We start from the raw sequence: 23,301 nt of genomic DNA on the forward strand, positions 1-23,301 counted from the left end.
AATAGTTTTATATATTTCCCTTCAGCACACCACACAATTTTATCAAGTTCTACCAGTGCATCACAAAATCCCATAATTTTATTTTTCGCATATCTAGAGTCACCAGTTCAAGTTAATACCTTTTTCCTTTAACTTTTCTTGCTGATATAATTTATTTTCGCTATCCAACAAATCTTGATATCTCCACAACAATTATTTTGTGAATGTCATTGGATTTATAAAAGCTTCTAATGGGGAAACCCATTTTGGTGTCTTGTCAGAATACATTTTTGAACTTGCTCCCATTCCCTTATTAATGCTGCTCTCCACGTATGTTGTTTAAAGTACTTGTGATTAGCGCTTTTTTTGTACCAAACAAATGCATGCCAACCCAGCTGTAGATCATGTCCTTCCAACTTTAAGAACCTCATATCTACCAATGTAATCCATTCCTTTACCCATGTGAGAGCTGCCGCTTTATAACATGTATGTCATTCTGCACTCCTTACAGGAAGGGCAGGGTAAAAATGTACAAGATAGTTAGAATTTGGAGGCAGCAGCGTTGGCTGTACCACATCAGATTGCAGGCGAAAGATCATATTTTCAGTGCCCCACATCCAAAAATTCTCTGAAAATACAAAAAAAAATAAATAAAAAATCAACACATGAGGGAGTGCTAGCTAATCTACCACTTGGCTTGTGAAGCTAATTTTCTACTTCCAGGGAATTATTAAAATATAGGGGAGCATTGAAAATGCAATTCCTCACCTGTAGTCTGACAAGGTATTTATTCATTTAAACTTGCACAGATACAAACTGATATTATAGTTTGGCTGCGGTCACACGGAACAGAAGCCACACAAGTGAGACGAAAAACAGGTGGAGTTTCCGGGCGCGATCTCACTAGCACATCTGGGAAGCGTAGCACTCCCGTGGCATTTGTCCGCCATGCAGGTACAGATGAGTTTGGGGGAATGAGTCAGAGAAATGGATATTGGCAAAGGAGGAGGCTAAAAAAAGGGGGGGCACTGCTATAAGGTTCAGATGTCAAAATGGCTAACGGCTCCTTCAGACATCATCTGTTCTTTGAGTTCCATGCCATTTATTGAACGTGGATTAGGTGCAATTAAGTTCCTGTCTGCTCTGCATGGGGATTTTGCTTATAAGGCGGAGATGGCCATTATTTTGTACAATTTAGAATAACTCTTCTACAGGGCAGTAATGATTTGGCTAAGCAGGTTTTAAAAAAATAATAATAAAAAATAAGAGGTGCCGGAACTCTCAAGAGGGGAATGAAGTTTTCAGTCTGTATACTGGAAACTCATATACTTTTAAACGTTTTTAAAAGAATTTCGTTAAAGAGGTTTCGGAATTCTGTTCCGGTGCGTTCCCCCAGAAAAAAAACCCTGTAGGTAAAATATGTAGGTAGGACTGAAACTAACTTGCAGTTCAGGTACTAAGAACACTTTCCTGGGAGTAAGCCCCATTGAGTTGACTTCAGTAGGATTCTCAACAGATCAGTTTACTGCAATCCTTATCAGAGTTACAGCATTCTAAGTCCATTGAAGTCAACAGGCTTAAAAGAGAGTAACTCTGTTTAGGGCTGCACTATTAATTACCACTCTGTTTAGCATATTGCACAATTCAGGTGGTAGCTTTGTTCTGACGTTTGGTTGGTAATCTGTTGCTTGTTTGGTGTAGTGGTTAAGTGTGCACTGGGAGAACCGGGTTTGATTCCCCACTCCTCCACTTGCAGCTGCTGGATGACCTTGGACAAGCCATAGTTCTGTCAGAGCTGTCCTTGAAACAGCAGTTTCTGTCAGAGCTCTCTCAGCCCCACCTACATCACAGGGTGTCTGTTGTGGGGAGGGGAAGGGAAAGGAGTTTGTAAGCCGCTCTGACACTCCGAGTGAAGGGCAGGGTATAAATCCAGTCTCCTCTTATTGTCACAAAACCCTTGCTCTCAACCCAGTAATTCAGTTGATTCTTGTGGATCTAGCTTAGTTACCCAGGTATTGTTTTTATGATACAGGAGGTTACCTACTGATTTTTTAAATATGAACTTAGCTCTATGTGATATTTAGGAATTATGCTGAAACTTTAAATATCTGAAATCGAGATCTGCTCAGTCTGTTCCATAGGCTATATTTACTGTACTAAATTAATTTAGTGTGCGTTAGATTGTCAGTTTCTGACCCCTGAAGTTTGCCTTTCTTCTGACCCTGTAACAGAACTTATAGCTGTCCTCATCACTTTTACTAATTTGGCATTTTTATTGCACTTTGGCTCCAGTTCAGTAGATGCGGCCAAGTGTCTCATCCCAGGTGGGATTGCCAACCTCCAGGTAGCACCTGGAGATCTCTCACGCTGACTGTTGATCTCCAGATGACCAAGATCAGTTCCCCTGGAGAAAACAGCTGCTTTGGGAGGTGGACTCTGTGGCGTTATATCCTGCCAAAGTCCCTCCTCAAACCCTGGCCTCCATTCCCCAAATCTTCAGATGTTTCCCAGCCCAGAGCTGGCAACCCTGGTCCCAGGCCCTGTTTTGTGCCGAGGAAAGCTTTGAAGGTCGCCTCTCTGCCTCTTCTTCATCGATGATGGGATCTATTCTGCTGTGCTGACCTCCTCCTAAAACTGATTCTAATGAATGATATTTTTTGTTTAGCAATTCCACCTCACAAGATGTTGCTGGCTTTTTTTAAACTAGGCTGTAGTTAGTGGACAGCGCTATGTAGGCGGTTCCCCTCAGTCCCTGCTGGAAAGAGAAAACTGCTTTGTGAGGGTAAGGAACAAAACAAAAGTTTCCACTTGCATGGATGTCTTTCTAGCTGTTAAGACATACCGATTTGAAGTCTGCTTTTTTCAAGAATGAGTGTTGAAATACCTTTGTGTCTGAAGCCTTTTGGTCTAAAGCCTTAGTGGTTAAGAGCGTGGACTCTGATCTGGGAGAACCGGGTCTGATTCCCCACTCTTCCACATGCAGTTGCTGGTGTGACCTTGGGTCAGTTACAGGTTCTTTCAGAGCTGCTCTCTCAAGGGCAGTTCTCAAAAGAGCTCTCTCAGCCCCACCTACCTCACAGGGTGTCTGTTGTGGGGAGAGGAAGGGAAAGGGATTGAAAGCCGCTCTGAGACTCCTTCAGGTAGTGAAGGGTGGGGTATAAATCCAATCTCCTCTTCCTCCTCCTCCTCCTGCTGCTGCCGGACAGGTTTGTCTGGAGTTTTTGCTTTACTGGGGCAGTGTGGGAGGGAAGGTGACATCGTGGCCCAATCTTGTCAGATCTCGGAAGTTAAGTAGGGTTGGTAATTGGAAGGGAGACCGCCAAGGATGACTGCAATGGCAAACCACCTCTGATTTTCACTTGCCTTGGAAGCCCCTTGCTGGGGGTCACACCATAAGTCAGCTGCGACTTCATTGCAGTTTACACACACACACACACACACACACAGGCGCAATGGATTGCGGACCTGTGACCCACAGATCATGGCCACATCCCAGTGAAGCAAGAAGCTTCTTCACCGGGGTGTGTGTACCTCACATTAATGAAATGCGCCAACCTTGGCTGAGCAGGGTGATAGGGTACAGCCCATCCATTAGAAATACGGTATATAGATTCACTAGCAACGGAATCCCGTGATAATGAAGACATTATCTAATTTGGGGGAAAGAATTAAGATTTTTTTTTTAAATAACCACGTGAGTTTAAGTTGTGTGCGACAATCTTATGTTTAAAAAGTACCCGTAAATAAATAGATACACTATGCTGGCTCCCACGATACCTTTCTGTCTCCCTGAGGGTCAATCTGTTCCTATCTAGATAGCTCTATATTTGTTGGCTTCCCCTTGGGCTTGCTTTCCTTCTGGTTTTCTGTCCCTGCCCCTTCACTGTTCCCGTGTGCCTTGCTGTGTTGCTCCAACTCAGTCTTTGGGCACAGTCCACAAGCAGTGCCGTGTTTGCTCCCCCTCCTCCCCCTACAATAGGCCTGTTTGCATCTTGGGGCCATCTCATGTCTTGTCCACTCTACAGCAGGTTCTGGTGGTCTGGATTCTGCTATGGGACAAACAAGGCCGTTGCCATTATTAGCTGCAAGCAATTGCAGTTGCAGCAGCGAGTCCCAGCAGCCTTGGTAGACGTTGCCCCGCTCCTGGGGCCGCATTTGCCTTGGCCACTAAGTGTGGCTGGACTGGACGTGGCTGGCTGTCCTGGTAGTAATCGCACGTGGAGTTTGTGGGTCTTGCCCTAGGATTATAGCTCACTGTGCTGTATTCAGATTGCATTCTTCCCTAGGATAGGCGATCGGTGTCTATGGTGCAGGTAACCCACAATTAGGAAAGATACCTTTACACATTTATCTGCTATTTTGACATATGTATTGCTTTACAACTGTTGATCTTATAACCTTAAGCTTGCTATTTAGTTTGTCTTTGCACGTCCTCATCATGTTACATGTCAGTTTGCTGTTCAGCCCCTGTCTATAAGTTTGAACCTTACCTACCATCCCAATGTTTTTGAAAAAGTGTGCCTGCACACGGAAGCCCGTACCTTGAATAAAACTTTGTTGGTCTTGAAGGTGCCACGGGCTCTACATTTGTTCTAGTGCAGCCAATGAACTGTGTTGCCCCTTCAATGGGCTTTGCGTGCCTTAATTTGATCTTTTGTATGTTCTTGGGCAAAAAAGGTACTTTAATATCATTGTATTCTTGTGTAGCCCTAACCTGGATGGCCCAGGCTAGCCCAGTCTTGTCAGATTTTGGAACCTAAGCACGGTCAGCTCTGGTTAGTGTTTGGGTGGGAGACCACCAAGGAAGTCCAGGGTTGCTGCACAGAGGCAGGCGAAAGGCAAACCCCCTCTGCTCTGCTTGCCTCTTCCCTTGACAACCTTCAAGGGTTGCCATAAGCCGGCTGTGGCTTGGTAGCATTGCTGATCAGAAGTCACTTAGCTTATAGGTAGGCTTCCTTTTTCAAGTCTTCAACGTTCAAGGTGCGGGATCGGTTTTGAAGTCTGTGGTTTGCTTTGACTGCTTAATAAGTCGCCGTGCCGCGTTTAATAACTGTCTCTCTGTCAATCAGGAAGTAGAGAGGTATTTGAAGCACAATGATTTCTTAGCTCAAAGGAGGAAGGAAATGCAGTACAAGAAATGGTTTGAGAATGTTTCGAGCCCGCTCCTGCAGAAAATTCAGGACAAAGTGGACAGCCAGTCAAGTGAAGAAATAGAGGAAAGGAGACGGAAACAACTCTCCCTTTACTTAGACTACTGTAATAAGCAGGTATTGGGAAAGAAACACGACTGCTGTGTGGAGAACGGCCTTTGGAGGCTTGCTGGCAAAACTGTTGTGTGTATTCTGATGTTTCAATAGCGAGAGACTTGCATAACCGGGCCTTCTGCTGTTGCAGGTTTCCATTCAGATGGATAAATGTACCTCTGTGCCTAGGTTGTTCATTGTGCCAGATGAGAACATTATTTAAATTTTCATTTACTGTAGTGAGGAAAAACGTTTTCTAGAACCCTTGGTGCAATATTTATGATTTAAAATGAAGCTTAGGCGTTCAGCAGATCAATAGAGGCCCAACCTGTCTCTCAGAGCCGGTTTGGTCCGCAGCTCATAAACAGAGCAAGGCTTCCTTCAGTGCATGCAGAAGATAAATCTGGGGTTGGATGTCATCGTTTATATATTTTAATAGAATACTTCAGCATTATCTGGGTTTGAATAGGCAACTGGAGGACTGTATCTCTGCTTTTTAAAAATAAGTAAAAATGACTTTCCCCCCTTCTGTTTTAACTTTTCCCAAAGACACGCTAATTGCAAGATCCTGGCAGCCAGATTCCGTGGCAGCCGTGTCCTCGTGGCTTGCTGTGGCCTGTGCAGACGGTGGCAGCTTTCAGGTTTTGCTTCTTCCCTGCTGCTGGCACTTTCTAGTACCACTAATTGCCTTATTCCAAAGTGGGGGAGAAACCTCTTCACAATTACTGTGATAAGGTGGATGTGTGTGATGGAGGGCAAAGAGCAGACCGCAATATGTAGCATTCTGTTTCTTCTTCATTCATACATGCCATGTCTCTACCTTAAACAAAAAGCATTGCCTTACCTGTGATGTGTATTTGGTCATCTGTTAGCAGCACTGCCGAATGGATGCTTGTTTCACCTGGTTGGCTGCACACCTGTCACATTGTCGGAGTTCTTCTGTGCCAAAGGACTTTATACGTATAACTGTGAAAACATTGCTCGCAAGATGGCTGTGAAGGCAGTATGCACTGTGTAAATAATCCGATGGCAAGCTTGCACCCGTGTGAAAAAAATCACGCCAGGAACCTGAAATGCACATGCAGAGCAAACAAGGGGCTAGACCTAAGATCTAATATGCACTGCTTACCTTTCAGTGAAGTGCATGGGACTGGGTAGGTGATAAAGAATGGAAGAAGATGTCTAGCCATGGAGCCTTGGAATGCAGAGAAGTAGATAAAGTGGTGTACTGGAAACTGGAAGGCTTGGGTTCAAACCTGGCCCGTAGCTATGGTGAGGCTATTTGGGGGCCCGCCCCCTTAAACGGTCAGCCCCACAAGATTTTTGCCTGAAAATGCTTTTTTTGCCTGAAAATGCTTTTTTAAGTATTCTAATACTTTTTTGCCAAGGCATGTGCCACGAACAGAAGCTGGGAGGAATGAGTCAACTCATTCTAAAACTTTTTTGCCAAGGCATGCACCACGAACAGAAGCTGGGAGGAATGAGTCAGATGTCCCTTTAAGGGCAAACCAGGGCTTGCCCCCCGTCCCCCGCTTCAGTCGCACATCTAGCTGTGCATGCTTTAAACGTAACATGAGAATTACGCGCTGCACGCGTGGTTTTTTTTTGGGGGGGGGGTGTTTACGCAGCCCAAACAGAAAATTTTTTGCCCCACAAGCCACAAAATCCCGACTACGGGCCTGGTTCAAACTCTCCTCATGCCTGACTGTGTAGCCTCAAGCAACAAGTTGCTCATCCACAGCACTGTAAATCAAGTGAGAATGATAGTGACTTACCTCACAGGGCTGTTGTGCGGGTGACTAGAAAATGATTGTGAACTACATTGTAAATTAAGTGTTGTAACTGATACGAGTAAGTTAGGTAACATTTACCTTGTGTAGGAAAATTATAAATCAGGGATTCCAGCCTTTATTAGCTGAGTTAACTGGGGCTTGGGTTGTTGCTGTGGGGCCTGGAGAAGCAAAGATGTATTACAGGGGTCCCCAACCTTTATTAGCTTGTGGGCACCTTTGAAACCCTGACGCAGGGTAGTGGCCGCAAGAACAAAATGGCTGTCGCAGAGGGTGGCGCCAACCACAAAGTGTTAGGGAAAAACAAAGTTGTGAATAAGTCTCCTAGTAATTTGTCAACATTCAAGGCAGAAGCTCTGCTTAAGAGGATTTTTTAATCTGCACAGCCAATCAAAAGACTGTGGGTTACAAGCCCCACCTGGAACTGCCCATTTCCTAAAAACATCTGGTGGGCACCAGGAAAGGTGTTGGAGGGCCCATAGGCACCACGTTGGGGACCCTTGTTATGAATGATATGCTCTTACGAGCAGTGGACATTGCTTATGTGGGAAGTAGTTTTGTTTCTCCATCGATCGTTATAAACCTGATGTAAACTAGTTTACTAGTGTAATGCTAGGGAATTGTGCTGCTGAAAGAGACTATGAGACATGTTGCCATTATAGATGAATTGTTACTGGATCTATTCTTCATCCTACCCAACTTGGGGAGAAATGCATCCCTGTGGCTTACAGTAGTATATTATATTCTGTTTCATTCTTGCCTTGACCTAGACAGCCCAGGCTAGCCCGGTCTTGTCAGGTCTCAGAAGCTAAGCAGGGTCGGCCCTGGTTAGTATTTGGATGGGAGACCACCAAGGAAGTCCAGCATTACTACATAGAGCCAGACAATGGCAAACCACGACTGAACATCTCTTGCCTTGAAAACCTGACAGGGTTGCTGTTGGGTTTTGATAGTGAGATATTGAAAAAAAATGGTATTTAGCAGAGATAAGATAGCTTAGCAGAGCTAGAGTAAAATAATTCAGACTCAGAGTCCATGTGTGATTAAAATAGAAAGTTTTAACTAAATTCTAGCATGTGGAAGGGTAACTGGGATGAAAATAACAACGGAGCTAAACGGCTACATCCTTACACTACAAAGACAAAACAAGAAGAGGACAGCAAACAAAGACGGGAAGAGGAGCCATAAAAGGCTAAAACACTTTGACACTTTTGTCCCAATCAAACTCCTAGATCAGGGAGAATTTTCCCGGGCATCCTACAGCTAAAGAACATTGGTTACATGAAAAACATGTGACTTCCTGTGAGCAACACAAACAAACATTTAACCCCAGATACACTGAGTGTTTTCAACTTGCAATACCCAACAGTTGCCATATAGTCTTATTGACTGAAGTGGGGTGAAGTGTGGTGGGGTGGGGGAGAGAGTCTTCGAATGACCCTGCTTCCAGTTGGAAAATATGTTTACTTGCAGTGCTAGAACCTTAAACTATATAGAGTCCTGACTGCATGTTTATGGGGGTAGGGAAGCAAAACTGAAACGGGTCACATGTGAAAATAAGACACAATTGGTAATCTTCTCATGGCCAGAGCCACTGCTCAAACCCTTTCCTCATGTCACCGCACACTGTGATCGCTGTACATTGTATTAATTCACACAGCAGTAGTATATCCTCCTTGCCCTGACCTGGGTGGCCCAGGCTAGCCCAGTCTTGTCAGATCTCGGAAGCTAAGCAGGGTCACATTGAGAGGAGGCGAGAGTCATTGGAAAAGACAATAACGCTAGGAAAAGTTGAAGGCAGCACAAGACGGATTGGCTCTATAATGGAAGCCACAAAGGCCCTCAGTCCACAAGACCCGAGCCAGGCCGTCAACGATAGGACATTTTGGAGGACATTAATTCACAGGGTCGCCATGTCAGAAGCAACTGGGCAGCACTTAACATACACACATACAAGCAGGGTCAGCCCTAGTTACTACTTGGGTGGGAGACCACTGAGGAAGTCCAGGATTGCTACACAGAGGTAGACAATGGCAGACCACCACTGAACGTCTCTTGCTTTGGAAATCCTCTCTGGTTGCAATACGTTGGTTGCGACTTGATGGCAAAAAACCCAACAGCCTTAACCTCCACTGACTTAGAAATAGTTCATTTGGTGTTTGTCTTTTAACAATACATTGGGGAAAGCATAATTGCTCTACAGTATGTTAAGAGTTTCGAAATTGACCTCATTGGATGCAGTGCGTGAAATTGGTGTCTGCTAAGGATTCTTTGGATTCATGTCCATATATGAGTTCTAGAGAGAAGAGGCATCCACCTCCCGCACAGAGATTTAATTTCTAAAGACCCTGGGCAGGGAGCTGAACCCTGAAGAATTACCATTACATCCATTCACACAAGCAGTGTTTTAATAAGGCACCCTGGACAGGCAAGAGTAAGGACAGTGATTTATCCAGAACAGGCACCAGTCAATAGGGTGAGCTGGAGAATCCCCATGAATCTGCCTACAGATGGATCAGTGGGCTCTTTACTATGAACAGGCGTGTCAAGTTAAGGCTGCGGCCCATATATATTGTTGGGGTTTTTTTACCACCTTTTGTAATAAGGGGAGCGACGTTTGTATTCAATCAGTAACTTGCTGTCTCTAACTGTCATTCTTTGGGTTGCATTCTCTACTTTTCTTTCATATGTTTGTTTTCCCACCTTCCCTGTATTTTTCTTCCACTAGGCCTCCTGTGCTCCTGGGTCCCCAGTCTCTGTTTGTGTGCTTCTCCCTCCATTTCTCCCACTTTTTGAGTCCTCTTATCCTTCTGAACATTCATACTTCCCCTCTTTCCTCCCTCCGTTTCCGTTCTCTCTTCTTTCCGTCTCCCCTTCTGCATCTCCGCCAATGATAATTCTCCCTTCCATCTTGCTTCCTCCCTCTGTCCCACCTTACTTCTTTCATTTTCTTCCTCCACTTCCCCCTTATCTCCACTCTTCCTCTCTCTTCTTTCACTCACCCTTCTTTCAGCTGTCTCCTTCAGAGCAGACTATTTTGCCAGTGTTTCCCCCAGCTCCTCTTCCGTCTCCCTCTCTTCCTGCTTCCCAATCCTCTGTTCCAAATTCTGAACAACTTTCACAGGAACCTCCAGCTCCCCAAACGTCTGTTTCTCGCGACTTCAGCGCTTACCATTCCCATAACCCTTTCTTCCTCCCTATACCTCCGCCTATCCAAACCCACAGGAGATACCAAGCTCGGCAGAAGAATAGTGACAGCGTTAAATACCCTTGAAGACAGAAGATGCTTGGCTTGCCTTCATCCATAGATAAGGGACAGTTGTGCTACACACTAGACCAGATTCAGGTGCAGTGCTTCTCAAGCATTCAGTGGATGGTGTTGAGGACTTGAGGAAAGATCTGCTGGGTGCAGTGCTATCTGATTTACAGCTGTCTTGGATTGGAAGAGATAAGTAAGGAGACATTGCGGTTATGGACTTTGTATTCCAGTTGCCTAGCACAGGTGTCCCCAACCTTTTTGAGCTTGTGGACACCTTTGGGATTCTGACACTGTGTAGTGGGTGCAGCCCCAAAATGGCCACCACAGAAGGCGGAGCCAGACACAAAATGGCTGCCACAGCTTACCTTCAGTCACACAGTGAAGATCCTTGTGCTGGGGTAGCAGTTGCTACCAAAGCAATATCTTTAAAAAATCTGCACTGACAATGAAATTTCCCAAGGCCAATCAGAAGTCTTGATGGGCAAAAGCCCAGACTGGCTCCGCCCACTTTCTAAGAGCATTTGGCAGGAGCCAGGAAAGGTGTTGATTGGCACAATGGCGCCCACAGGCACCACCTGGGAGATCTCTAGTGTAGCGTAATTCTCTTTTAAGACAGTAAAATTGTATAATGTACACAAGATTGTAAGCTCCACGGAGCAGGAATGTATTTGTATATTTGCTTGTACAATGATCTGCCTCCCTTGTAACATGTATATAGAAACGAAAGCCTAACTTGCAGATTTTCATTCTGTATACCGAGTGGACCCACCTGTTTTGGGGATGCATTTCCTGTACAAATATTACGGGCTTTAAGCAGTGTTCCCTCTAAGCTGAGTTAGTGTGAGCTAGCTCACAGTTTTTTAAGCCTCCAGCTCACACACTTTTGTCTTAGCTCAGGAAGGGATGGCTCCAGAGGAAACTAATTTACGCAGCAGCCAAATCATTAGCTCACAACTTTAAAACCAGTAGCTCACAAAGTGGAATTCTGGCTCACAAGACACGCAGCTTAGAGGGTTTCGAGGTATTTTCTGGCAAAACAGTCATGGACTAAAGAAGACTGAAGATTTAGTGAGGATATTAAGGATTTGTTACACAGCTCTAGCCCCTCCATCAAACTGAGATTCAGAATGTTCCTCGGCAGATAAACGGGCCTAAATCTACTTGTGTCTTAGTGGCCACAAAAACTAAGATCCCTTCCAACCAAACTTGTGTCACTCAAAATTTGGGAGCCCATTGCACTAAAAGTTGCAGCCTCGATAATGCTGAAGCGTTAATAAACCTAGTTTTGTGACTTGATTATGAAATCGGTTTGTCCAGTAGCTGAAATGTAAGACTAGTTGTTGGTCTAAGAGGCCAATTAACTTTTCTCCTGAATTGCCTACCTGTAATGTGGGTATAATCCCCCACTCCAGAATGCTGTCGTGAAGCTGATGTACAAATGCAATGTACACAAAGTAAATAGTAGTGAAACAAAAGGCACTGAGGGGGGCAGGAGACTTGTGAATTGTCTGGCATATTCCCTCTGGGATACCTTAAGATGTACAGTTATCAACTGCTCCTTAAGCATGTGGCTGTGTTTTCTTGTCCTTCCTTCCACAGCATGGCGCCTATTTAGAGAGCCACAGTCCTCTTTACGACCCTTTCTACTTGAAGAATACAGACGTCTGGAAGGTACAGTGTCGAGTGTGGTTCCTACTTACGTAGCCTGGCTGTGAGCAGAAGCGTTGATCGTGATTATATTAGTGTTCCAGAGACAACAGCCTGTGTAGGGATGGCTTTGAGTTCAGGAATTTTTCCCAGCTGAGAGAGAAAATACGGAGTGGCTCGTTTGGTGCTTTAGGCGGTTGCCCAGCACATAGCCCATTTTGTTAGCCTGAATGACTTTTTAGGATTTCTTCCTCATGGCCTCTGCTAAGCATTAAGGGTTCCCAGGTTGGGCGCTTCCTTCACCCATCAGGATCCTCACATTTTTCCTTTCCCATATATTTATACAGACTGACATTTCTTTTTGGGGGGTGACTATTTATTTATTTTAATCCATTCGTACCCTGCCTGTCTCCACAATGGGGACCCAAAGTGGCTTACATCGTTCCCCTAGTCTCCGTTTTATCCTCACGACATCCTTGTGAGGTAGGTTAGGCTGCGAGAGTGTGACTGGCCCAAGGTCGTCCAGCGAGCTCCCATGGCACGAGTGGGGATTTGAACCCGGGTCTCCCAGATGCTCGCCCGACACCCTTCACCACTGTACCACACTGGCTGTCAACAATTTTAAACCAAACGTCTCCGGCTAAACCAGCGGTTCTCAACCTGTGGGTCGCGACCCCTTTGGGGGTCGAACGACCCTTTCACAGGGGTCGCCGAAGACCATCGGAAAACACAAATTTTCGATGGTCTTATGACAGCAACGAAAATAATTTTATGGTTGGGGGGTCACCACAACATGAGGAACTGTATTAAAGGGTCGCGGCATTAGGAAGGTTGAGAACCACTGGGCTAAACAGACAGCACTTTGAGAACAATGGAGGGTAACAAGATGATATCCCTTTATATTCTAGTGCCCGGAAAACTCACATGGATTTTTTTGTGTATTTTGTGTGTGTATGTGTGTGTGTGTGCCTAGAAATCATGGTTGACTCCTGGAGACCCCTAATGGGGCTTGGACGTTTCAGAGCGGTGGCCTGCTATTGCCTGCCGCTGCGCCCTGGCCCTGGTATTCCTTGGAGGTCTCCCATCCAAGTACTTACCAGGGTCGGCTCTGCTTGTCCGAGTTCTGATAAGATTGGTGTTGCCTGGGCTACCCAGGTCAGGGCAAAACTCACCGTGATCTTGTGCAAGTGGAAATGTACACGGGGATACAATAAGATGGACAATGCGAGTCGCTTACCGCAGTCTTACGTCCGTTGCTTTAAAAGAGCTCCAGTGCAAGTGGAAAACTCACATAGGATCAAACCAAATATAGCGAAATAAAAGGCTCCCTCACTTGATGAAGGGATGGGAAACAGTTCTTAAAGTGCAGAATTATGACCTTAACAACTGTGTCTTGACAGGTTTCAATGCCACCTTTATGTGATCCCTTGTTAAAGGAGGTGCATGACAGATACCTTGAGGAAGGGATTATCCAGCAGTGTGACACAGGTATTACTTGTCCCGCTTACTGTTCATTTCTGAGGAGCATACTCTGTCCCAGGTGTAATGCCCGATAGTTTTCAGGGCCCTGCCATAAAGGGTCTTCTGTAAGAGGCCTTGCATTGTATGCAAGTACATATTTTAGGCTCAAGCCAGTTGTAATGGATGGGGTGGAGGCAATGAAACATGCAGATCTGTTCACTTGGGGGTCATTCCAAAAGATCATGACATACCAGTGGTACAGCAGAGGGGTGGTAAATGTTGAGGGGTGAATTTGACTCCTTGCTTCTGCAAGTACAGGCGCTGTAGCTTATGGAAATGTTCTTGGTGCTTTTTAAATTTGGTACAGGAAGAATGTACTCTTCCAAAGAGATGAGTGAACTCCGTAAAGCAGATCTGCCCCTTCTCCCTCTGAGCCGGCAAATTATAAATCCGATAGATTGGCTGAAAATCCCACCTGGCTACATTGAAAGCGAGATCCGTCAAAAAAGCAGGTAGAGTCTGATACGCCTATTTAAAAAGTTTTATGCCTCTCATTCATGGGGTTCTGCACATATTTGCATTCTTAACATGGGACATGAGCTAGTTGACTCAACCAGGGATTTTCTCGTAAAAGAGCATGTTGTCCCAGAAGAGTCTGTTCTGTCGGGGACTGTGGGCTTATCTGGCCCTCTGAAATGTCTATCCACAAATGCTGTTGTTACGTCAAAGCAACAGATGTATGAAAACACACTAATGCATCTGAAGCTGGCATTAAGATACGGCTAAATACTTTGGGTTACATTGTATTGCTTCACTCAGCCCAGCCTCTTCTGATGGAAGAAGCTAGGGCAGCGGTAGGATACACGCCTGCTTGTTTGTCTATCATCAGTATATAATCCATTTGTTGTTCAGTAGATGTGGATATTAATATGAGAAAATCCCTCTCTTTCTACCCCAGAGGAAAGATATTAATAGGGTAGGAGGCACTTGAAAAAAAAATAGTGGGCAAATTTGCTGGAACCAGCTTGTTGTTTGAGATTTTAGCTGGTTGCACAGTTTGTAGCTTATTTGGCTGTATTAAAACATGTTGTGGACTTTTCCAAGATCCCTTTCATACTGTGACCTTACCCTGATTTGTATCAGTCTCTCCCCTAAACCGAGGTGGGAATGTTTCTATCACATTTCTTTCAGACGGCAATCCAGTTCATTTATGAAATGCGCAAAAAAGTTTTATGTACTTCACATAGCGCCGTGTTCTTCTGCAGCATCTGCTTTTCTCCCTCCTTTCTATACTTCATTGATATACCGTTATTTTAAGCACGATTATGGCACGCTGAATGATTCCTTAGAAGGACTGCAACAAGCAAGGGTTCCTATTCATTACCATTTGAAAGGGAAGCAAGGTGGCTAACTAAACAAACATCTCAAACACCCAGTGAATCATTAACAGGCAATTAGGTGCTCATTTTAGCCAACAACTTTGCCTGATTCACAGAGGGGAAGTCTTCAGTTTGTGCACTGACTGAATTACAAAAACACTGAGGCAAAAAAGACAGCTACTTGAGGTTTAACTAGTGATTAAGGGGCAACGGCAGTCTGTGTTTGCTGATTTGGGAACTCAAATCCTTTCAATATGTTGTTGAAGGTTTTCACGGCCGGATTTCATTAGTTGCTGTAGATTTTATGGGATGTGTGGCCGTGGTCTTGGCATTGTAGAAACTGACATTTTGCCAGTAACTGTGACTGGCATCCTCAGAGGTATAAACACAGAAAGATGGAATACTCTCTGTGTCCAGGTGAGAAGAAAATGGTAGGCAGTAAATTTATATCTACTCCAGAAGGTGGGTAGGGCTGAGTCATTGTCTTGTAGGAGTTCCCCAGGCTACGGACATGCTAATGGAGGAGCTTTCCTGAGGAGGTTCTTTTGTTTCCTGAGGAGGTTTCCTGCTTCCTGAGGAGGTTGTACAGGAAACCTCCTCAGGAAACAAAAGAACCTCCTCAGGAAAGCTCCTCCATTAGCATGTCCATAGCCAGGGGAACTCCTACAAGACAATGACTCAGCCCTACCCACCTTCTGGAGTAGATATAAATTTACTGCCTACCATTTTCTTCTCACCTTGACACAGAGAGTATTCCATCTTTCTGTGTTTATACCTCTGAGGATGCCAGTCACAGTTACTGGCAAAACGTCAGTTTCTACAATGCCAAGACCACGGCGCCACATCCCGGAAAATCTACAGCAACTAATCAAATCCTTTCCCTTCTTCTGATGGATGAAGTTGTGATATATCGATAATCTTTAAAAGTTTTTTTTTTTAAAGAACAAAGGCAGACAAACCGGGTGAAGAAAAAAAGGCGGGAAAAGGAGAGGCAGTACATTTCCAAGAGCAGCAGGCATTTTGAATTACAGTCTGCTGCACTTCAAAAGTGCAAATTTTACAAAAAGCTTGAAAGGAAACATGTTTGTTTTTTTTTAATGGTCAACCATACATAAAAGATGGGACGACATCGTTTGCCTTTTTATGCATATGAAATCATTAAAACAAATTTCTGCCCTCAGAAGCCAAAGCAGGTTAAAGAGCCAGTATGAAAGGGACCTTGAACAATACATGTATTTTCTACTTTCTGGTTCTTTTATTATGTTTCCTGTTATATACTCCTTCCTCACTGACTCCCTTCTTTACAACTCGTCACAGAATTTATTATTTTGTGTCCAGTGGAAGGAGGACAATCAGTCTGAAGTGGAAAGTCCCCTCCAACCTTTGACTCAAGTATGTTAGGATTATATTGGGGAGTGGTCATGCATTTCTCCTCAGATGAGATTTCAAGGAAAAGAAAAGAAAGGACCAGAAGAACAAAAGAAAAAGTACATGTGGAATTGTGTAAGAATAGTAGGGTTTCCCCCGTTCAATTACAGCAGAAATTTATCAAAGATAATTGGAAAATATTTACTCTTAAAAGGTAGAACAATTAGCATTCTGTAAGATGTAGAAAAGACCGAGATCATGTTAGTACAGTACAGATTCAAAGGACAATAGGGACAGAATATTCTGGAGGATCCGAGAACAAGAATTGACATTCATTTTTCTGTGTCAAATTGCTGAGTGGATGGAGAATCAGGAGGAAGTCCTGCATATTTCCTCATGAAGGGGTTCCCATCAGCAAGTCGCTGAAGTCATGACCTCCTGAGCAAAGCAGTCATTCCTTGGTGTCCGAGGAGACTGCTTTGACCTTCAGCCAGTCTGATAGAGAGCTTCTGGAAACCCTAGGTCTCCCTGAAAAGAAAATTCTGATGAATCTGACCCTGTAGACCCCTGCCAATGTATAATGTATTCCTCCCCTAGGCTGGACAGAGTTCCAGCCAAAAGGAAGGGGAAATTAACAGCTTGGCTGTGACAATAGAGGGGTTTTTGTGAATAAAGATTGAGTTTGGGGATGCTACTGTGAAACACCAAAGAGTACTAATTGATAGGTCCCACATAACCAGTAGGAACTGGGGAAAATAACTCAGTGGCTTGGAAGGGACTTCGATAAGGCCATGAGGACTTCCAGTTTCCAGGTAGGTGTTGGGATGGGGGCTAATGAAGGAAAGGGACTCAGCAATAGGTTAACAGAAGTGACTTTCGATGTAAATAGCCCTGGGGATGCCAGAAGGTAAGCATGGTAAACTATTTCTCATGGGCTTGACATGAAAGTGTTCTAGGCTTTCAGAACTGCTTATCTGCACAGCATTCTTACTTACCTCCTTGCACGAATGACTTGGTGAACATCAGGTGATAGCATTTTGATCCCTGTGAGGGCATTCGCTTGAGGTTAAAATAGAGGGGCTCTTCTCCATGTCTTAAATCTTTGGATGGGTAGATGAAAACTAAGGGGCTCCTAGTAAGGTCCCAGCATTAGAACTTTGAAGTCGTTCTTTAGAAAATTGAACAAGTTCCTAAAAACAGATGTTTGTGGACCAATGCAGGGCCCTGAGGAAGAGCTCTGCTTGCTGTTTCAAGTCTTCAGATGGCTTTTGTCAAGGGAGGAACATGTACAAAGAGACTCTGAGTAGTAGAGGTTCGGATCTCTGAATGTGGATGTGGAGTTGGCAAATCTTTATGCCTGAAACTCTTATCCCGTGCTGTTCAGCTGAGGATGTGTGACCTCAATGGCTGATTTCGCACTAGAGCTGCCTCGATGTTGCCCTGCCGTGTGCCCCGATACTATTGGTCAATTTCACACCTGAAGCCACGGGGCTGCATTTGACCCACGGCTTTGCCCGATTTCCTCCGCAGTTTCGTGATCCTCAAAAAACAGGATCACGAAACTGCGGGGGAAATCGGGCGAAGCCACGAGTCAAAATGCAGCCCCGTGGCTTCGGGTGTGAAATTGACCAATAGTATCGGGGCAAATGGTGGCGCAACATCGAGGCAGCTCTAGTGCAAAATCAGCCTTTGACTTCAGTTGTCAGTGAACGGATCCTGATTTTCTGTCCTCTTGAGAAGAGTCTTGCTGTGACGACTCTGGATAAGGAATTCATTGTTATGTGAGGTTGCTGGTGAAAGCGCCTGTTCATCCTCAGTCTTGTATTGAAAGGGGTGTTATATTACTAGGAGCATCAGAACTGGGAACATTAGGTGTGTTCTATTCCACCAGAGCTGAGCTACTGGTGGAAAGAGGAACTTGGTGGTGTGTCCCGGGACGGTTTCAAAACCTGAATGGAAAATCTGTGATGCTTCCTGGTTTGAAGCGTGGCGAGGCCTCTGAGACAGACTGAGGCAGGGAAGTCTCTTCTGAGAGGAGAATGAAGATGAACCACCAGAGGGTTTTCTTTTAGGAATGCTGCACTTTCTGCCATACTCGTGGACTTGTGTGGTGTATTAAGATGTCAAAGAAACTTGAACTGCAGCTTCTCAGTTGTATCTCTGTGTCTCACAAAGGACAGGATTTGGACTGAAGCAACCACACAAGTGGTCTTAAGAAGATCTATGGGTTGTAAGGGTGTATGCTTCTGCTCCTTACAACCAAATTATCTGAGGGTTCTTATCTTTTGATTTAGCCCAGTGATTGGTCTTTTCCCCGCTATACTAGTTTTTATAGATAAGGAGTACTTTGGGTGAGGAGCATTTAAACATTGCCTCCTCTGCCGGCAGTCTGACATGTATAGCCCAGCAGCAACCAGTGTCATGGGGGAGTACTTTAATCTATCTTTAGAATACAGCAAAATGCCTCCCAGGCTACTTGGCTCTGGCAGAATAGCAATTTGTCATGCTATTCTTGAATCTAGAATAAGAAACGTTGCTTATTTCTCATGGCAAATTCTCAGGTTGCAAGAGATTGGTCTTCCCTTAGCAGCAGGCCTGTAGCCAGGATTTTGTGGCTTGTAGGGCAAATTTTTTTTCTGGTGGAGCTGCCATTATTTTCCATTATGAAGGGGGTGCCGTGGGCCCCTCTTCCTTTCCTCCTGCAAGATTTAAAGGGCCGTCCAGCTGATCGACGGGCCATGTGCTCCCCGCCAATCAGCTGAAGGGCCCTTTAAATTGGCATGAGGGGAGGGAGAGGGGCGCCTGCTGCCCCCGCTTCTTCTCAAAAGCATTTAAAGGATCCCTTTAAATGCTTTTGGGAAGAAGTGGGTGGCTTTTTAAGAAAGGGGGCTGGCCCTTTAAAGAAGGGGGCGGAGCCCCCATTAGCCCCACTGCAGCTACAGGCCAGCTTAGCAAGTTCATCTTCACTTCCCAGGGAAAAGGTGATCATGTTGGGCAACAGGAAGATGGTTCTTTCAAAGACAGAAATTGTTGCATGAGACTCAGGGGCCATGTGAATAGGCATTCAGTTTCTGCGCAGGGGTATTTTTGATGGTGGTCTTTTGAAAAGCCATTATTTTCTAAGGGCAGGACGGTCCTGAGGGGCTTTATCATGTCTTGACAAACTATTGGAGAACATTTCCCCCCCCCTTTTTTTGTGAATTTGGAGCCCAGTTTTTGTGCCATCTCAGCTGACAGTTACAGAAGGACAGGGGTCATTTCGTAGAAAAAGAGGTGCAGGAGCTCATTAGCATAACTCATTAGCATACCTTATTTGTATATGCTACACCCCCTGACATCACCGGAAGTGTGTCAGAAGGCAACACCCACCGCTCAGGCTCCACTGGACTGTTTTGGATTGCTAGCTATTAGCAGATCTTTTCCTCGCAGAGAAGGGAGAGCTTGTACCTGAATAAAACTTGGTCTCAAAGGTGCCACTGGACTGTTTTGGACCGAAGGGGGCGGGGGGGGGCTCTGCAACTTACCTGGCTGCTTCTTGCTCTGACTGAGGGCTGCTGGGAGCAGGGGGCGGGGCTTGTTGCATGTGCCCGCCCCCTTGGCTCTTTACTGCCGGAGCTCCGCTCCTGTGCGCTCCCGCAGGAAATGACCCCTGCAGAAGGAGAACCTTGGGAAGGGTAAGGATGCCAACCCCCAGGTGGTGGCTGGAGTACGTACTCCCACTATTACAACTGGTCTCCAGACTACAGAGATCAATTGACTTAGAGAAAATGGCCGCTCTGGAAGGCGGACTCTATGGCATTAGACCCCATTGAAGTCCCTCCCCTCCCTTCCCCAAACCAAACCCTGCCCCCCTTGTGCTCCACCTCCAAAATCTTCAGACCTCTCCCAACCCAGAGCTGGAGACCCTCAGTAAGGGGTATCTGGAAAAGCCACATCAACAACAGATGGCTTTACAGGTTGCTGCTTCTCAGGGACTGAGAGCTGCACCATCCCGGGACCTACTTAGCAGCTTCCCAGAGACACACACGGAGTATTCCCTCTCATGGAGCTGCCTTGTACTGAATCAGACCATTAGTCCATGAAGGCCAGTATGGCCTACTCAGACTGGCAGTGGCTTTCCATGGTCTCACGTTGAGGTCTTTCACATCATCTACTGCCGAGCAATGCTCCCTCTAAGCTGTGGAGTCTTGTGAGCAAAAATTCTACTTTGTGAGCTACTGGCATTCAAGTTGTGAGCAGGCGATTTGGCTGCTGCATAAATCAGTTTGCTCTGGAGCCCTCCCTTCCTGAGCTGAGGCAACAAATGTGTGTGCCGGAGGCTAAAAAACTGTGAGCTAGCTCACCCTCACTCATCTTAGAGGGAACACTGCTGCCAAGTTCTTGTGACTGGAGATGCCAAGGACTGACCTTCTGCATGCAAGAGAGAGGCTCTGCCACAGAGCCACAGAGCCCCCTCCCTCTGTCTCTTGCCTGATTTGTCCATGCATTGCACAGTGGCCTCTGAGGCTCAAAATACTGCCCCCTGTGGTGCTGGAGTTCGCTTTTGCCAGAAAGCCTTAAGCCTGCTTGACCAGAAGAGAGCCCTTACTATCACGGACATGGACACAACTGAGATGCCATTCCCGTCCCGTACCTGTCTGCTCCTGTCGGAGCCTTTCTCTGGAAAGGGACACATGAAGAAAGAAGGTAAGATCCCTCATGATGCTGAAGGGCTGGGACTCTAAGATCCCCAGCTGTGTTTCAGAAAATGAGAGGCCATGAAAGGTCTTGGTCACCTGCACGCCTGTGGGAGCGGCCCGGGGACTGAACTGGAAGGAGCAGTTTCCTCCTGAACAGGTAGTCTGAGCGGCACCTGAGGCAAAGGACTGGAGTGGAGCAGATCCAGGCATCTGTGGTGATGGTAACTGAGAACAGTACTGGGGATGATGGGAATACAGTTGCTCCTCTTGTTTTCCATAATCTGTAGTGAGATCTCGTTCAGCAAAGGTGCCAGGTGAGTTCCTTCCTCTTCAGCTGTTTTTTTTTCTTCCTGATGGCACTCCTGCCTGCCAGTTGAATGCCAGGTGATGTTTTCCATTGTCAAAGGAGGAGAGCCACCAGGTTGCCTCACCTTTTGGGAAAGTGGTTTCTTTCAAGTCGAAGCTGTCACCTCTGCTGAAGTGGGTATAATGGAGATTTATCTCCTAGAATTTGGGAACGTTTTTGGGAGGTACGGGAGTAGGGACAGGAGTCAGAGAAAACAACTGTTAAGGTCTGTCTTCCCAGATGGTTGGGTAGACATGGCCTCTTAGATTTTCAAAGAGAAAGGCCAAACTGGCCCCAGGCTTACCCTGCAGGTATTGTCCACACTTGGAGGGTTCCCCTGGCTGCCAGCGTTGGAGACAGCAGAGGCTGCCCCCATAGCCAGAAAATGGCAGGTGCCTGGACTCCCACGAGACTTGGCTGGCATGGGGGCCATTACCCCCCTGCTGCTACCACTGGGGAGGGGGCTTGGAATTTTTTGAAATCAGCAATTGAATAGCGTTATATCAGGTTCTCTGAATTCCCGGCTTTCTTTCTTTCTTTCTTTCTTTCTTTCTTTCTTTCTTTCTTTCTTTCTTTCTTTCTTTCTTTCTTTCTTTCTTTCTTTTCTCTTTTTGTTGTTTAGTCGCACAGTCGAATTTGACTCTTCGTGACCCCATGGACCACATCACGCCAGGCCCTCCTGTCTTCCACCATCCTCCGGAGTTTGCTTAATTTCACGTTCGTTGCATCAATTTAACCATCTCATCCTTTGCCGTCCCCTTCTTCTTTGACCTTCAGTCTTTCCCAGCATCAGGGTCTTCTCCAGTGAGTGCTCCCTTCTCATTGGGTGGCCAAAGTATTTGAGCTTCAGTTTCATTATCTGGCCTTCCAGGGAACAGTCAGGGTTCGAAGCTGTCACCTCTGCTGAAGTGGGTATAATGGAGATTTATCTCCTAGAATTTGGGAACGTTTTTGGGAGGTACGGGAGTAGGGACAGGAGTCAGAGAAAACAACTGTTAGAGTCTGTCTTCCCAGATGGTTGGGTAGACATGGCCTCTTAGATTTTCAAAGAGAAAGGCCAAACTGGCCCCAGGCTTACCCTGCAGGTATTGTCCACACTTGGAGGGTTCCCCTGGCTGCCAGCGTTGGAGACAGCAGAGGCTGCCCCCATAGCCAGAAAATGGCAGGTGCCTGGACTCCCACGAGACTTGGCTGGCATGGGGGCCATTACCCCCCTGCTGCTACCACTGGGGAGGGGGCTTGGAATTTTTTGAAATCAGCAATTGAATAGCGTTATATCAGGTTCTCTGAATTCCCGGCTTTCGTTCTTTCTTTAAAGTCTCTTTTTGTTGTTTAGTCGCACAGTCGAATTTGACTCTTCGTGACCCCATGGACCACATCACGCCAGGCCCTCCTGTCTTCCACCATCCTCGTCCTCTGAAGTTTGCTCAATTTCATGTTCGTTGCATCGATGACACTGTCTAACCATCTCATCCTTTGCCGTCCCCGTCTTCTTTGACCTTCAGTCTTTCCCAGCATCAGGGTCTTCTCCAGGGAGTGCTCCCTTCTCATTGGGTGGCCAAAGTATTTGAGCTTCAGCTTCAGTATCTGGCCTTCCAGGGAACAGTCAGGGTTGATTTCTTTTAGGATTGACTGATTTGATCTCCTTGCAGTCCAAGGGACTCTCAAGAGTCTTCTCCAGCACCATAGTTCAAAAGAATCTATTCTTCGGCGCTCGGCCTTCCTTATAGTCCAACTCTCGCAGCCATACATGACTACTGGGAATACCATTGCCTTGACCATGCGGACCTTTGTTGGCAGGGTGATGTCTCTAGCCCCTTCTTTTGCAGAGATGTAAAGGAAAAGGCATATTTCCATAATGAAAAGGGGAACTGGGGATTCAGGAACTTGATATGTATGTTATACTGCTATACAGGTATAGTAATATTCAGTTGCCGATTAAAAAACAAAACAGTAAGCCCAAGCTCTCTGACGGTGGGGGGAGCAACTGGCCGCTATGGCAGGCAAGACATCCTGGAGTACAGGATCTTGCCTCCCATTTTCCGTCTGCAGGGTGGGGCTCCGTTGCCCCTGATGCCGGTTGTGGGGAGGGGCAATACCCTAATGGTAAGCATGGGGTCGGTTTCCTCTCTTTCCCTCCTTGCTCATGG

The 23,301-nt window shown here is 45.8% G+C and overlaps 1 protein-coding gene across 1 annotated transcript in view; it reads left to right on the forward strand.

Annotated features, from left to right (window-relative positions):
• The first annotated feature begins 920 nt into the window (after nucleotides 1-920).
• FAM228B (family with sequence similarity 228 member B) overlaps nucleotides 921-23,301 on the forward strand; it is a 23,604-nt gene continuing 1,223 nt past the window's right edge. The window contains exons 1-6 of the mRNA XM_015427452.1: nucleotides 921-933; nucleotides 2,687-2,761; nucleotides 5,049-5,246; nucleotides 11,871-11,942; nucleotides 13,319-13,406; nucleotides 13,747-13,891. Coding sequence (XP_015282938.1) covers nucleotides 928-933; nucleotides 2,687-2,761; nucleotides 5,049-5,246; nucleotides 11,871-11,942; nucleotides 13,319-13,406; nucleotides 13,747-13,891 — 584 coding nt within the window. The 5' untranslated portion in view covers nucleotides 921-927. The remainder of the gene's footprint in view (nucleotides 934-2,686; nucleotides 2,762-5,048; nucleotides 5,247-11,870; nucleotides 11,943-13,318; nucleotides 13,407-13,746; nucleotides 13,892-23,301) is intronic.

This window comes from Gekko japonicus, unplaced genomic scaffold (assembly GCF_001447785.1).
Source record: "Gekko japonicus isolate JY-2015 unplaced genomic scaffold, Gekko_japonicus_V1.1 scaffold2999, whole genome shotgun sequence".
Taxonomy (NCBI): domain Eukaryota; kingdom Metazoa; phylum Chordata; class Lepidosauria; order Squamata; family Gekkonidae; genus Gekko; species Gekko japonicus.